Source organism: Ambystoma mexicanum, chromosome 14 (assembly GCF_040938575.1).
Source record: "Ambystoma mexicanum isolate Mex_15411 chromosome 14, UKY_AmexF1_1, whole genome shotgun sequence".
Taxonomy (NCBI): domain Eukaryota; kingdom Metazoa; phylum Chordata; class Amphibia; order Caudata; family Ambystomatidae; genus Ambystoma; species Ambystoma mexicanum.
This window is the reverse complement of record NC_090940.1, coordinates 314,815,523-314,830,792: the sequence shown is the minus strand read 5'-3', so window position 1 is coordinate 314,830,792 and position 15,270 is coordinate 314,815,523. Positions and strand designations below refer to the sequence as shown.

Below are 15,270 nucleotides of genomic sequence, written 5' to 3'. Positions count from 1 at the left end.
TCTACTACTTCTGGCTTCTCAGGGCCCCGAGCCCGTCCTCGCTGAAGGAGTCTTCGGCCCAGCAACTCGATTTTGGAGCCCCCATCGCTCCCGCGACCTGCAATTTGCCTGCAGCTCCTTGCTTCGGTCTCCAACATGGCTCCTGCACAGCAAACACAGCCATCAGGCTCACATGAGGAAAGACAGCCTCCCTGCACGTTTTCCGCTGTGCAGCGTCTGCACTTCAGAGTTTGGGGGACAGGAACCTCTCAGTACAAGCAGGGGAAATCTGCTGCATCCACGTTCTGGAATCCCCCTGGTTCTCCCACTTCTGCTTGATTTACCAGCACTGTGCCTTATTCCTCCTGTCTCTGCTACTACAGCACTCACTCCAGCCACAGTTCCAGTTCTTCCTCATTGCATGCACCCGAGGGGGCCTTTTATGCCTCCCAGGTTCTTTCAGGTGTGGGCTGTTAGGGTTAATTGCCTTACTCCTGTCACAATACTTATTTATTCATTGTTTATTTGTTTTTGGTTACGCAGTAACCTTCACAAAAATTAGTAAACAGTTAAAATACATAAAATACATAAAAAGACAAATCCTGAATGTATTACTTACTCAATAAATAGGCTGTGCAAACGATAAGCAAAACAGAACACTACATCTTGTCACAGACAAATACATTTACACAAAAAAATGTGCACATTCGCACTCAAAACGTATTGTAGGGCTACCCCCTCACAATTGATCGGATATAGTAATTCATGTCAAGATATTTCAGTAGGGAAAACCTGTCTAACAAAGCGCAATAACTATTTAATTCTCATTCCAGAACCGGCTTCCTAAGTTTCAATGAGCACATTTCATTCACCACCAGATAGAAATTAGCCAATTGACCAGAATTACAGTCCACAATGCATCTTCAAGTATCTGAGGACTGTTAGTTGAAACTTAATTCGATTCCCACAGTAAAGTCAGATCCACACACTCAGTGGTAGGAACAAATTGTGAAAAACAGTTAATTCGTTCAGTCCTTAGACCATTGCATTCTGTCAAAATGTGTTTAAGGGTTTCAGAGGGAACCTCATTTTTACAGTATCTGCATATATGATCAAGTTCCAGGGGTCCTGACCTAATGTCCATAATTTCGCCAGTGCTGAGGACATTGAAGCGAAACCTCATAAAATCTTGCTTTCATGATCTACCAGGAAATTTGAGGAGATAAGGTTCAGTAACGCTCATTCTTTTTAAATTAGAAACAAGTTGACTATAAAGTTTCTTATTCAGAACTTCTGTAACCGTGAAATTCCAGTCCCAATGAAGGAGCGAGCTCTTGACCTTCATAGGGTTGGTAATAAGGAGCTCACGGGTGACCCCCACTTTATCGAGGGATTCAAAAGCTTCCCTTTCCATATCAACAAGAAATTTCGAGCAAACCTTACCATTTAGGAGCCTGCTTCCCATTATTCCATATAAATTGGTGTGATTACTAGAAAGCAGTTTCCTGTACAATTCTAGCCTATGCCATTCAATAGTGCTACGGATGGAAAAGAGCCCCAGTTCATAGCGAATGGCAGCAGGTAGCACGCACTTCGGCAGACATCGGACCATAGATTTTAAAATGCGTGCCTCATACATCACAATTTCTTCCCTACAATAAAGCGGGGCAAACTCCAAACCATAACTAAACTGTGCCACAATTTTATTTCTTTACATGCATAAGCATGGTAACAAGGTGAATTTCCCGTACTTATTGTCGATTTTCCGTAAATGGCACATAAGAGGGTTGATTTTCTTATTGAGATAATCACGATAATTTACTTTTTTCTTATCATCAAAAATAGGATAGCCCAAATATCTAATGGCATGGCACATTGGTAGTTTTACTTTATCTAGGAACCAGGAATATTTATTAGGACTTTTCCTATAGCTTAGTCGTAGAATACCAGTTTTGGTATGATTCATTATTAAGGAGTTTGCCCAAGTGTAATCTTTAAAAGAGGTGAAAAGACGTTGTAAGCCGATGGGGGTGTGGTCATACAGTGTCACGTCATCAGCATAGGCAGTCCAGAAAACCTTAACCCCCCTCTACCTTTAGTGGCGCAAAGGATGTACCTTTTAAGTGAGGGCCCACAGCAGAAAAGGAACAAGTTACTTACCTGTAACTGTTGTTCTCCAGCATGGGTCTGGCGTGGATTCACATGCTCATGAATATTCCCTGTCAGGTCGGGAATCCTCGGTAAAGAAAAAATCAGTATCAGTTTTGTTTCTGATCTGTCTTCCTTAGTAGTAACCAATCACTGGTCTCTGGGTCATACTGCCCCCAGCCAATGACTGCCTTCTCCCTAAGCCCCGCCTCTGGCAGCCATCTTCAGATTTGTACACGTAAAGTGGCAGTATGACCAAGTGAAGAGCCGCAGAGGGGTAGGAGGGAGGGTTCGCATGTGAATCCATGCCAGACCCATGCTGGAGAACAACAGTTACAGGTAAGTAACTTGTTCCTTCTCCAGCATGGGGTCTGGCATGGATTCACATGCTCATGAATATAAGAATACATAGCAGTACACACATGCACAACCACGGGAGGTGGCAAAAGGCTCAACATTAAGCATTACATAAACTTAACATTAAGCAACTATTACTGCCCCACCAGGCCAACCTTCAGCCGAACAGGTTGCGCAGCACTGCTTGGCAGACTCTGGACTCCTCCCTGGAATCCCGGTCGACGCAGTAGAATCTCGTGAAGGTGCAGCCCTGCAGATGTCCAGCAGGGGCACACTAGACAAGAATGCCATGGTAGCAGCGATCGCTCTGGTCGAATGGGCTCTCGGACGGCCGGGCAACGGTCGGTTTGCCAACCAGTGACAGTGCATGATGCAGCCGGAGAGCCATCTGGAAATGGAAGCCTTCGAGAGAGCCTTCCCTTGGTTCACAGGCCCAAAGCTCACAAACAGCTGTGACGTCTTCCGAAAACTCTTTGTGCGGTCCATGTAGAACTTCAGCGCTCTAGCCACATCCAGCGAGTGCAAAGTCCTCTCGGCCGGCGACTAAGGCGACAGGAAGAAAACTGGTAACACCAAGGGCTCGTTGAGGTGGAAGTCCGATGGCACCTTGGGCATAAAGGAAGGGTGCATCCTCAGGACCACCCTCGTGTTGTGAAAAGTCAAGTATGGAGGCTCGCAGGATAGGGCCTGGATCTCTCCCACTCGTCGTGCGGAGGTGATGGCCACAAGAAAAGCTGTCTTCCACGACAGGAACTTCAACAGCGCCAAATGCAGAGGCTCGAATGGCGCCCCCAGGAGCCTAGACAGTACCACGTTGAGTTTCCACGCCGGGGCAGGAGCCTTCATCATCGGGAATGATCGGAACAGTCCCTTCATAAATTCCTTCACCAGGCGATGAGACCAAAGGACGCCCGTCCCGTAGTTCTGGTGTATCGGGAGATCGCAGCCAGATGTATCTTGATGGAAGCGTGAGCTAGTCCAGCCTTGGCCAGCGACAGTAGGTACGGCAGTACTTGAGGGGCTGTAATCCGCAGAGGGTTAATCTTCTGTGCACGGCATCAGACAGAGGACCTCTTCCACTTATGTCCGTAGCACGTGAGAGTTGAGGACACCCTGGCCTTTGCAAGAACCTCTCTGCAGTCAGCCGGGATATCGTACCCTCCAAACTCTAGTGCTGCAGGAGCCAGGCCTGCAAGTTCAGCGATTCCGGGTCGTGATGAAGGATGGCGCCTCCTTCTCTGGAAAGATCTGCGTCCGTTGGCAGCTTGACTGGTAGGGACGCCGACAAGTCCAGAAGGTCCGGGAACCAGATCTCACTCGGCCACGCCGGTGCGACGAGGATCATCCTGCACCGGGACCTCTTGAGCTGGTTGATGAGTCTGAGCCGCAACGGCAACGGAGGGAACGCATATAGGAACAGGCCGTCCCAGGGGAACGAGAAAGCATCACCCATGCTCCTCGGTTGGGGAAACCTGCTGGCGAACCTCTGGAACTTGGAGTTCGTCGCCGTCGCGAACAGGTCGATCTGGCGTAGTTCCCACCCGTGGCACGAATGCAGCTCTCTGCTGAGTGAGTCGGCGATGGTGTTTTTTATCCCTGCCAGACGAAACGGCACCAGAAACATCCATTGGGCAACGGCCCAATGCCACAGATCCTGGGCTTCCTTGGATAGGGCTGGGGATCTGGTTCCGCCCTGCTTCCGGATGTAGAACATCGTGGTGGTGTTGTCGGTGAAGATCCTCACCACCTTGCCCTTGAGGGACTGGAGAAAGGACCTGAGGGCCCAGAACACTGCCCGGAGCTCCAGGATGTTAATGTGGAGTGGCTTCTCCTCCGGTAGCCAAAGGCCTCTCACGTGAAGATCTCCGGTGTGTGCTCCCCACCCCTCCAGGGAGGCATTCGTCGTCACCGTCGCATGGTGGGCCGGGGTCTGAAAGTCTGTCCCTGCCGCTAAATGAGCGCAGGCACCCCACCACCGGATCGCTCATCAGAAGGTCTCGTTGAGAGGGATCCTGTCCTCGAAGCTGCCCGTCGCTTGAATCCAGCAGGCGTCGAGGAACTCCTGTAGAGGGCACATCCGCAGCCTGCACAGGCGCACGAGATAAATGCAAGAGGACATCATCCCGAGGAAGGACTTGATGGACCTCACCCTGGCCACGTCCGTGGCCAGTAGACGCTGCACCTTGCCTAGGATGGCCTTTGTCCTTTCCTCCGACGGCGAGGCCAGACACGCCACTGTGTCGAGCTTGGCTCCCAGAAAAAGTGCGACTTGAGAGGGGACCAGGTGGGACTTGGGGAAGTTGATGGAGAACCCCAGGTCTGTGAGCAGCTGGACGGTCTTCGCTGTGTGTTCTACGGCGAGCTCCCTTGTCCTTGCGCGGATGAGCCAATTGTCCAGGTAGGGGTAGACGTGGATCCCCTGCAGGCGCAGCAGCGCCGCCACTGGAGCGATGCACTTGGTGAAAACCCTGGGTGCCGACTTCAATCCGAATGGGAGGGCCTTGAACTGGTAGTGCTGCCCTTGGACCACGAACCTGAGGAACTTCCGGTGTCCTTTTAGAATGGGAATGTGAAAGTATGCATCCTCCAAATCCAACGACATCACCCTCCTCCAGCTGCCCCAGCACGTGCTGGAGGGTGACCATCCGGAACTTCTGTACCTTGATGTACTTGGTCAGTCGTCGCAGGTCCAGGATGGGTCGCCACCCTCCTGTCTTCTTTATCACAAGGAAGTGCCTTGAGTATACTCCAGAGCCCCGGAGCCTCTTTGGGACGAGCTTGATGGCACCTTCCTTGAGCATCGCCCTTACCGCCAACAGTAGTTGAGGCACGTGGTTTTCCTTCCTGGTCACGGAAGGCATGGGGGGCGCTTTTTTAGAAATTCGAGTGTGTGCCCATGGGCCAGGGCATCCAGCACCCAACGGTCGGTGGAGATGGACTCCCACACGCTGACTAACTTCGCCAGCCGGACTCCCACCGGGGTGCTTCGGTGAGGGCCCGATGCCACGGGCGGTTCAATCTTGCTTGGAGGACGCCTTGCCGCCTTGGCCTCCCTGGCGACGACGGCGGGATCCACCTGACTTGCCTCGTCCTCTATAGGCTTCCTGCAATGAGGAGCAGGCCACTTGGCGGTACGTAGAGGAGCCACCGCCGAATCCCTTGGAGGCACCCTTCTTGCCTCCAGAGCTCCGAAAGGACGGCCTTCGTTGCTGGAGAACTCCTAGGGCCTTAGTTGTCTCTGTGTCCGCCTTGATGGCTTGGAGGGACTCATCCACTGTTTTCCCAAACCGGTTGTTCCCGTCGAACGGCATGTCCAAAACCTTGACTTGTACGTCCTGGCGGAAATCCGTCGCCTTGAGCCAACCTCGTCATCTGAGGCAAACGATGTTGCCTAGCTGACGGAAACCGGTGCGGGCAATGTCCGTTGCCGCCATTATGGCGTGGTCCGACGCCACCTCATCTTCCTGCAAGATCTCCAGGGCCTCAGACCTCTTGTCGTCCGGTAGGAAGTTCAACAGGGGGGCTATCTTGTACCATAACTCCCTGTCGTAGAGGGCCACGATCGCGAGGGCGTTGGCTGCCTTAATTGTTGTTGCCGCCGACGAGATAACTCGTCGTCCCATTGCATCCAGCTTCTTTCCTTCGCCGTCCGGCGGGGAAGTTGACGTTGAGGCCGATGCCCCCCCCCCGCTTTCTTCTTGGCCGCCGCTGAGACGATAGAGTCAGGGGTCGGTTGCGCCCTAAGGCACAAAGGGGCCGCATCAGGGACCCGGTACTTCTTCTCGTACCGATCCCTCTTGGCAGGCATCGTAGACGGGTTCTTGAGAAAGGTGAGACCCTCGTCCCAGATGTCATCCAACATAGGCACGGCGAGTACTGTCTTCCTCTTGGCCTCGCGCCGTTGGTAAAGGAAACCTTCCTTCTTCTCTTCGGGGCAGAGCTGAAAAAGCTCAGATGCCCTGGCGATCATAGCGTGGAAAGATCCAATCTCGTCGGGCGGGGAGGCCTGGGCTGGAGGCAATGGGAGCTCCGTCCCGTCGTCACCGCCGTCATCCGTACACGTCGTGGCCGTGTCCGTTCCCGTGTTATCCCCAGGTACAGGGGACGTGGGCAAAGGTTGAGCAGGCCGCGAGGGCTGAAAAGGTGGGGCTGGATGGGTCCCGTCTTCTCTTGTTTGGGGGACTTCCCGACAGGCCTGCCTCTGGCTCCTCCGTCGGGCCTGGTTCCGGCTCCTCCGTCGATGGTAGGGGCAATCTCGTCCTTATATCTGAACATAAGGATTGTATTGCCAACAGAATGGTCGCCGAGTTGTCCTGCGGCTCCGGAAGCGACGGGCACGACGGTTGACTAGGAACCTCGCCGGCGCTCTTGTCGTCCCCTTCGTCAGGATCCCTCCCTTGGGACCGGGCCTCTTCGACGCCCTCCAAGACTTCAACCAGTTCCTCCTCGGAGGCTGTGTCCATGTCCACAATGGCCACCAGCCCTCCCCCTCTTTTTCTGCCGGGGTCTTCACGGGGGTCTTCTCGATAGGCCTGAAAGAGGCTTCCCTCCGCTGTGGCAGAGAAACTCTGGGCCCCGATGTCACCTCCACTTGTGTAGCCTCCTCAGGCTGCGCCAGGGACGCCGCGACTTCCTCGATAGAGGCCTTCGCCGGGTGAATCAAGGCCTTCACCGTCTTCTGCGGGCCTGTGGCCTTCACCTTGGGGGGAGAGTCACCTCCTCGGTCCCCCTCGGCTGTTTCCTTCGAGACTGACCGGGGCCTCTCCAGAAGCTTTGCCGGGTTCTCGGCCTTCCTCTTCCCTGAGCCAGAGCGTTGGCTCGTGGTTGATGGTGCTTAACAGGATGCGCCCTGCCTGGCAGCCGAGGAGCCAGACCGTTCGGCGCTCCCGGTGCCCGCGGACTCGCAGTGCTTTGCCTTCTGTTGGGCCCCCGTCGCCTGGGCGCCCTCACAGGTCTTAGAAGACCGCTCAGACTTCTTCTTCTTCTCACCTGATGGGCTCTTTCCTTCCAGCCAGTTGGAGAGACGAAGATGTAGATCCTTGATGGTCCGTTCGACATGTTGCCGCAAAACGCACAGTCCTTCTCCAGGTGCGTTTTGTCCTCATGAAGGCAGTAGAGGCACTTCGAATGCTCGTCCTCTTTGAACACATTCTGCAGCTGGCATCCAGGGCAAACCCTGAACAGCTTTCCGGGCGTCCAGCTTCCTTTCTCCTGGGCCATGTCCGGGGTAGGCAACAGATACTTCTGGACTCCTCCAAGAAGCGTAACTCGATGTAAACTTCACCCTTGAGGGGCGTAGAAAAATGCGAAACGGGTCCCCGTTGATCAGATGTAGAAACGGTGGAGCTTGAGGCTCTATTTAACCGAAAAATGAGAAAATCTCTTTGAAAAAGTGCGAAAACGCAGCAAAGAAGCTCGAGAGCTAAACACGAGGACTCCCAACACTTGAGCGTGCGGTAATAATCTGAAGATGGCTGCCAGAGGCGGGGCTTAGGGAGAGGGCAGTCATTGGCTGGGGGCAGTATGACCCAGAGACCAGTGATTGGTTGCTACAAAGGAAGACAGATCAGAAACAAAACTGATACTGATTTTTTCTTTACCGAGGATTCCCGGCCTGACGACGTGGAATATTCATGAGCATGTGAATCCATGCCAGACCCCATGCTGGAGAAGTACAGATTGAAAATGGACTGGGCCTATCACCCTTTTTATGAACAGGGACAATAAAGGCCCTAGTAATTACAATGTCCTTAAAAAGGAAAAACAAAATCTTGGCCCACAAATTTGAGTTGCCTTTAATGACCATGTTGGAGAGTAAATTAGAACCAGGAACCCGAGAAGCAGAACAGCAGATAATCATTCTAAGAATGTCAGCCAGAGTAAAGGGGAAATTCCACTGGCACGTCTGAATGTCCTTTGGCACAATCCAGTCCATATTAGGCGAACTATATAATGTGCCAAAGTGCCCTTTCCAAACATCAGAGGAAATACAAACAGTGTGGGCTCTCAGTTAGACATCACCCCTATTATTTATTAGAGTCCAAAAGTTCCGGGTATTGGAGACAGAAAGAGAAAGAAGCATGTCTTCCGCGTCCCTCTGATAAAGTTTGGCCCTTAATAATCTTGCTCTTGATTTCCATTTGTTTTTTAACAGTAATCATCCTGCCACTGAGAGTGTTATTACCCTGCCCTTTTATGAGTGAGCGAATTTCCCCGATTCCTATCTCTCTTAAGATTATGCATTGCTGGGCTGAAAGAGTGCCTATGAGTACTGCAAACAGTAAATGGTTTCTTAATGCCAGAAGGACTGTGTATCACACAATTAACATATTTCTCAAAAATATTATGTGTATAGATTGTCAGCTTTTTATCGAAGCCAAACTTTTGATAATCTTACAAGAACACTGCATTTACTTTTAAGATGTTATCACTGTGCCATGTGATTCTATTGCAAGGATTATTAATTTCTAGCATTGGTGAAAAAGCGCCCTCATGGGGAGCATGATGTACTTGTAAGGAGGCTTTAAGCATTTTATGGTCAGTGTCATTTGTCGAGACCAAAATAAAGTCTGAAATTAAATTAAATGTCGTCATGTTCACAAAAACATAATCAATAATGGAGCACGCACTCCCATTGGACCATGTATTGTGGTCCAGAGTAGCCCCCAATAGATTATTCGCACAATGCAGACCCCAATCAGAAAGAAATTGAAACCAGGTGTCTCCCTGTAAGATTTTCCGAGAAGAACCGCAATCCGCAAGAATTTGACTACGCCCATCATGCATACTAAGTTTCCCTAAACACACCTCTGCATTAAAATCACCAGCAATAACAATATTGAGGGTATTGCACATCTCTTGGCATTCCTTCAATCAAGTCTATAAACTCATTTAGATCAAAATCAGGACACCAGTAAACATTATCAATAGATGAACAAAAGATTCAGTAAGACAAAGTTTTAAGAGAATTGCAATGCACCCCCTGTCAATCTTGAATGTCTTCACACATTTAGAAAAGAGGTTAGTTTTTACTGCAATGAGAAGTCCCCCAAAGGGTCTGCCTTTGGATTTCTTAACTGCCAATTCTTGATGTATAAAAAACCCATCCAGTGATATGGGGGTAAGAGCCCAAGTTTCTTGCAGACAAAGAATACTAGCATCATATAGAAGTGCACAGCTAGTGGAGGACTGCTTGACAGCGCGATTGCCCGTAGAGTTCCATGGCAGAAATATTAAAGGGCGAGCATTCTAGGGGTTATCTTTAATTGCTTGAATTTTGGAGATACGGTCTCTAAGTGTCTGTGCCAACCACATCAGATCTGGCTGAGTGATTATCTCTCTCTTTATTTATGAAATGGGTTTCCTCATTTGAGTCTTTAGGGTACCTCCCCTGCTCACAGTCCCATGACTTAAGGAATCCCTTGTTAAAGAGTTCCAAATCAAAACCAAAACGTTGCAGAGACTATTTCCGAATAAACAAGTTCCAAAATGGTTCTCGAATAGAAAACAATCCTTACATAATCATACCTAGTAGGATGTATGTAGTCAATGAGTTTAAGGTACTTCACTAAATAAGGATAGGATCCGCCCCCGATTAAGTGATGGTGGGCCGCCTTGAGAGAACATAAAGTTCAAAATGACACTAGGGTGATCCAAAAAATGGGGCTACCTTCAGTCCACTCTAGACGAAGATCCTATATGTGTTTGCATTTTTCCTTTCTCCTCATGAGTATAGAGATGTTTACTACCACCCTCACTTGTGCGCCTGTCACAAGGGCCCTCATCCCAATCCTTATATAAAGTGTAATTTTTGCCCATTTCTTGTGGCCATCCTACATTCTGCTGATCAGTTCTCACATTCGTTGATTCCCTAGGGATATTTAAAACAGGAGGGATTAGTTGGTTGCATGCTGATTCAGTTCCTTTGGGGTATTGCCTGGTATCCTTATCGCTAATGGGCCGGGCGTCACTCGTTCCCCCATGCCTCAGTGGAATACTCAGTTGGGGAACAGTGGTAGCTGTTTTTTTTTGCTCAAACCGTAACATCAATTCACTGTCTACAACTGATCTATCAGTCTCAGCAAAGTTACCTGTATGCAGAACCTCTTCTTGAGTCCCATTTATATGTACTGTTAATTGCAAACCATACTTAGTAGTGTGTTCAAGAAGGTTCGTTACAGCCTGCTGAACTAGAACTTTGATGTCCTCACTTGAAATGAGAGTTGCATTCTTATTGACAGTGACAGACCCGCCTTCCGTCCCACCCACAGCTGTTTCGTTTTTTCGGCCATTCGGAGGAATTTGACCAATAGAATTTGTAGGGATGAGTGGTGGGGGGGATGTATGGGTATTAGAAGAACCCTGCCTTTTCTCGTCCAGTAAGGTGATGTTTGCCATTACTTTAGATTTCGGCACAAAAAATTGTTTAATCCCTGGGCTCTTGATGGAGCCCTCAGTTTTAGAATTTCCCAGGGTTAGGTTGTCTTTTTTTTAATGTACATTTTTTTGAGGATTTTGTTTGACTGAGGTGAATTTTGTGCCCTTATGGGTCATTGCCTCAGTCAGAGTATTGGTGGTGACACCATACTCCCTCACAGAACCAATAGCGGATTTGGAGCAAGCTGTAACAATTGCACCATCAATATTTTTATTCATGGGCGGCGGGGTCTCCTTCAGTTCCAGTGCCCTTTGACTCTCATCATCCAGCTGAGTGAAGTCAAAGACACCTTCTTCCGCGGACAAGCCACAGATATCTCTGATGTCCGTATTAGTGTTCTGTACCTTAAGTGAGGGTACATTTTTGCTGTTTGTACGTAAATTTGTATTTGTAGAGCTAGGAATCATAGCTCTTCGCTTGAGAGCCCTAGCACACATTTTCTTCTCTCTACAAGAGATATGTTGCACAGGGGCAACATCAGGTTCCAGAATAGGATCTTATCCACATTTCCACCAACTCTTGCATCTGTCCAGCACCATCTTCTATGGCCTTCAGTAAAGCAGATGGACTATCGATAGTGGGGCAATCACAGGGAATCTCAGTGTGTGGGTCACATACAGCATAGTTTAGGGATCTGGGATTTAACGCAGAGAACAGTAAGCCGAACCGGACCTCCATGCGTTTAAGTTTAAGTTGTTAGGGTTAATTGCCTTACTCCTGCCACAATATACCTCTTCAGTCCTCTTCCTCATTCCAGTACTCATGGGATTATGGGACATGTCGTCCCTAACGACAAAGTTAGTTCTTTTAACTATTGGGTTAATTTTGGGGTTGAACTTATTTCCTCAAAGTCATTTAAAGAGGAATCATTCGAATTTGCGGTTATAGGGTAAGACAATTTAGTTAAGGCTATATTTTTAGATTTTCCATTCTGCCTTTGGGAGTGAGGAAGGTGTTTATCCTGAACTACTTTGAACCGTCTTTCTATAGGCAAGGCTTGCTCACATTTTACGGCACTTACACCGATAACCGCAGATGATGTATGTGGGTCAGGGACATTATAATGACAATAAGCCAATACCTGTTTTGGTAACCTGAATGGTTCTTCCTGTCAAATGACAAATGCTGTGTCTTATCCCACAAGATCACTTTACCACCATGGGCCTCGTCCCCTCCCAGGCGATCCTCTCGCAGTACACCACCCCTATGGTCAGGATCAGGAAGAGTCTGCCTTTCCCTGGCCACCTGGCAGGAGACTTTAGGCAGGGTGTCAGTGAGGGGTCCGTAGGATTCTTCACAAAAGGGCCCAAACAAGAAATGTTAGTGAGGCTCTTTGGATGGATTTCAAACAATGTTTACTTTGTCTGTGTAATCTTTGGCAAAGAGTTACATGTAAGTGCTACTTATTTTATGTTCTTATTGTGTATGTTACGCTACAATCAATAGAAAGAAGTTTCAAAAACCGTGAATCAAGTCTTTGCAAGCAGCTAATAGAGAAGTATCAGTGGAAGAAGAAGGGAAGAATTATGTAGACATATCTAATTGCATCAAATCAGCTGAACAATCTTCTCTGATAGTAATAAGCAATAACACCAAATGCCAGCTTTGACTATGCATAAAGGAACATGTAAACATTGTAACAATTGGTCAAATGTGTCATGAAACAGTGAAATATCAAATACTAATGCAAATGCCATTCTGTTATTGCAGTCATGCCTCCCTAACCCAATAACATTTTGTGGAAGCATGGCCAAATTACCACAAAGCTTACGTTAACAATTGTAATAAGTATCTCTTCTCTGCTGCCTGCAAACCTTTCTTCCATCACTTTAAAGTCACTGTTTGCTTTAGCCAGTCTACACTTTAAAGATCAACAGAAGAGACCATACATTGGCATACATGCAATCATTTCTTGATGTTTGAAGTCTTGGTAAGCAGTTACTGGACCTGCCACAAAACAGTAGGCCCCGCATAGGTTGGGAATAGGAGACTGACAGGCAAATATACGTAGGCAGGAATAAATTAAATGATAAGTGAAAAATAAAAGTACTTTCATAATTGTTTTAACATGACTTGCCTGGAGGAAATTAGGATTTTCATTTAAAACATATTAATTTTAATGCTGGCGAAAAAAAGAGGCACTGTTACGTCTACATATGTAGGTTTGCAAATAACTCACCAAAATAACCCCCAAGCTCCAAAGATCACATGACTCGTCATAGCCGCTGTGGCTTAAGAGTTCTGGAGCAGCGTAATGAAGGGTAAAGCAAGGAGTCTTAAGGGGCTGGTTATCTTGTGGTTTTAATCGTGCAAAACCAAAATCAATTATTTTTATCTCCGAATTATCATTTTCATCTGTGAACAATAAATTCTAAAAGAGAAAACAGAAGAGCTTTGTGAGGGTACTTTATATAACGTTAGGAAGACTTCCAATGTATGATTTTTAAATATTTTGAGGTCCAAGCTTGAAAACAGATCAATAGAACAAATTACTTACCTCTCAGTAATGTTCTTTCTTATGGATGTTCCTACCACGGATTCCTCATCTAGGATTGTATTTGCAGCACAGCTGTTGTTTTGTAACTATTCTGCCACCAGGGGGTGCAGCGCATCTCCGCCCAATGCCTCCACACTGGACAGGAAGTCGGGGTTAGTATATATCGAGGTGCTTAGGCCTGGGATCTCAGTTGCACCCTTTTCCCCCTAGCACTCTGAACAATCAATGGTGTACTAGCTATCCAGCAAAGGAGGGTAGTGAAGCAGGTCAATGGGGAATCTGTGGGAGGAACATCCATCAGAAAGAACATTACAGAGTTAAGTCATTTGTTCTTCTAATGGATTGCTTCTTCACACAGATTCCTCATCTATGATAGACTCACATAGAAGTCATGATCTGAAGGAGGGAGGAGAGCAATGACACCACTTAGACCTGAAAACTCTGGAGGACTTCTCTGCCAAAATGGGCACTCTTTCCTGAAAGCGAATGCAAGCAGTAATGCTTCGCAAAGTGTGCAGTGAGGCCCTCATTACCGCTTGACAGAGACTTCCATCTACAGGGTAGAGGTAGCAGCCACTCCTCTGGTAGAATGATCTCCAAGACCGTAACACACAGGCTTTCCAGACAGATGTAGCATTCTGTGATGCAGATAATAATCTACCTTGACAGGGTCAGTTTAGTCACACCCTTGCCAGCACATGCACCAACATAAACAAAAAGCGGTCATCTTTCCTGGTGTCCCTTGCCCAAGAGATGTTGTAGCTGAGAGCCTGTACCATTCCTCTGCCTATGAAGGATGGGGTGGAGGAAAAAATGCAAGAAGATGATCTTTTGGGGGGAGGGAGAAGATGTAAATCTGAGACCAATCAAGGAAGAAAGGAGGGCCTCACTCTCCAAGTCACCTTCTCTTTGGCAAAACCCAAATAGGGAGGTTTAACCAATAATGCCTGGAGCTTGCTCATCCATCTAGCGGAAGTGATGGGGACCAGGAACATCACCTAAAGGGCGAGCGGTCTACTAGAACAAGAATGAAGGAGCTCAAATGGAGTGCCCATAAAAAACATTAACACCACATTCAAATCCCACGCTAGAGTCACAACCCTGCGTGTTGGAAACTGATTGCACAAATCCTGTAAGAACTGCATAACTGTGGGGATTGTGAAGAAATAACTCTGTTGAGGGGACCTCTTAAACACAAATAACCGCAAGGTGCCCCCTTCACAGTGCCGATATGCAGGTCCAACGGGGCCAAAGACAGCAAAAGATCCAAAACAGGGGATAAAGGACAGGATAAAGGGTCCAGATCACTCGACCAGCATCAAGCCAAAAACCTACAACATATGCATGAATGGACTTAATGGGAGTCCTCTGAGCTGAGAGGAGAATATCCAGGACGTCATCTGACAAGTCCCACTCCTTATACCCAAGCCTCTCGGTAGCCAAGCATGAAAATTCAGGCTGCTTAAGTTCAGATTGAGCACTCGCCCTCTCGACTAGGAGAGCTGATCCACTGTCTGCGAAAGACGCCATGGAGGGCAGATGAACATGATCAGCATCACCAGGTACCAAGTTCTCTGGGCCCAGTCTGCAGTAATCAGAATCAACATGGACCGGAACAGGCAGAGCCTCCTGAGTATTAGCAGAATGACAGATCTGTAGGCACACAAACGTCCACTCGACCACCAGTGCATCCGCAGAGCTCCCTGTTGAGAAATTCTCTGGACCATAACAAATCGCACTTCTGTTCATACTGGAAGCGAAGACAACAACTTGAGGGGTTCGCCAGCGGGAGGAAATCGCCAGAACTTCTAGACAGAGCTCCCATTCAGAGAGAGTGTCATGATGCCTACCC

The 15,270-nt window shown here is 48.2% G+C and overlaps 1 protein-coding gene across 2 annotated transcripts in view; it reads right to left on the bottom strand.

Annotated features, from left to right (window-relative positions):
• The window catches only part of RPS6KA5 (ribosomal protein S6 kinase A5), a 1,757,411-nt gene that overhangs the window by 304,706 nt on the left and 1,437,435 nt on the right, over positions 1–15,270 (bottom strand). For both annotated transcript variants that reach the window (XM_069637449.1, XM_069637450.1), the window contains one exon: positions 13,101–13,292. In XM_069637449.1, the coding sequence (XP_069493550.1) occupies positions 13,101–13,292 (192 nt within the window). The remainder of the gene's footprint in view (positions 1–13,100; positions 13,293–15,270) is intronic.